The 463-nt window shown below is 40.2% G+C and overlaps 1 protein-coding gene across 1 annotated transcript; it reads right to left on the bottom strand.

The window, feature by feature from the left end:
* Positions 1-9: 9 nt before the first annotated feature.
* LOC107682140 (fatty acid synthase-like) lies at positions 10-458 on the bottom strand (the record flags this gene model as incomplete). The annotated part of the gene is made up of 2 exons (XM_016478486.1): positions 10-261; positions 423-458. Coding segments are annotated over 2 exons (288 nt in total), but the record flags the coding sequence as incomplete, so codon positions are not given.
* Positions 459-463: the final 5 nt, after the last annotated feature.

The following is a 463-nucleotide window of genomic DNA, read 5'->3' as shown; positions in this document are numbered from 1 at the left end:
TATCTTTACCTCGTGCAGTTTGTAGTCAGATCCTAAACCATCACCATACTCGCTGCTGGCCTTGGCTCTCAGCAAGGTGACATTGCCGTGATACTTGGAAGCTGGAACATAGCAGTCGGCGGCCTTCAGTTTGTGGTAAAATGTAGAAGCAGCAAAATGTAGCATATCTCGGCTGACATTCTTATGGCTGGATGTGATCAGATCAACAGCCTTGTTCACACGAGCCTCCAGGTCTGACAGAGGTAACAATGTCTCGAACAGCTGTGTGAAAGATTAAAGAGACAGCATTAACTTTAGCACTGACTGAACTGTAATGAGCTAAGTAATGTCTATTTGAAAAAGAACATTTTAAATAAATTTAAAGAATAAAGGATCAAAAATCTTTTCAAGAATGAATTACAAAGTAACAGTTGTTCATGTACCTTGTTGTACTCAATGCCAGTGAACTGTTGGATAAAAGCAC

Source organism: Sinocyclocheilus anshuiensis, unplaced genomic scaffold (genome assembly GCF_001515605.1).
Source record: "Sinocyclocheilus anshuiensis isolate Anshui unplaced genomic scaffold, SAMN03320099.WGS_v1.1 C31693068, whole genome shotgun sequence".
Taxonomy (NCBI): Eukaryota; Metazoa; Chordata; class Actinopteri; order Cypriniformes; family Cyprinidae; genus Sinocyclocheilus; species Sinocyclocheilus anshuiensis.
Note: the sequence above shows the minus strand (reverse complement) of the source record. Positions and strands in the feature narration are given on the sequence as shown.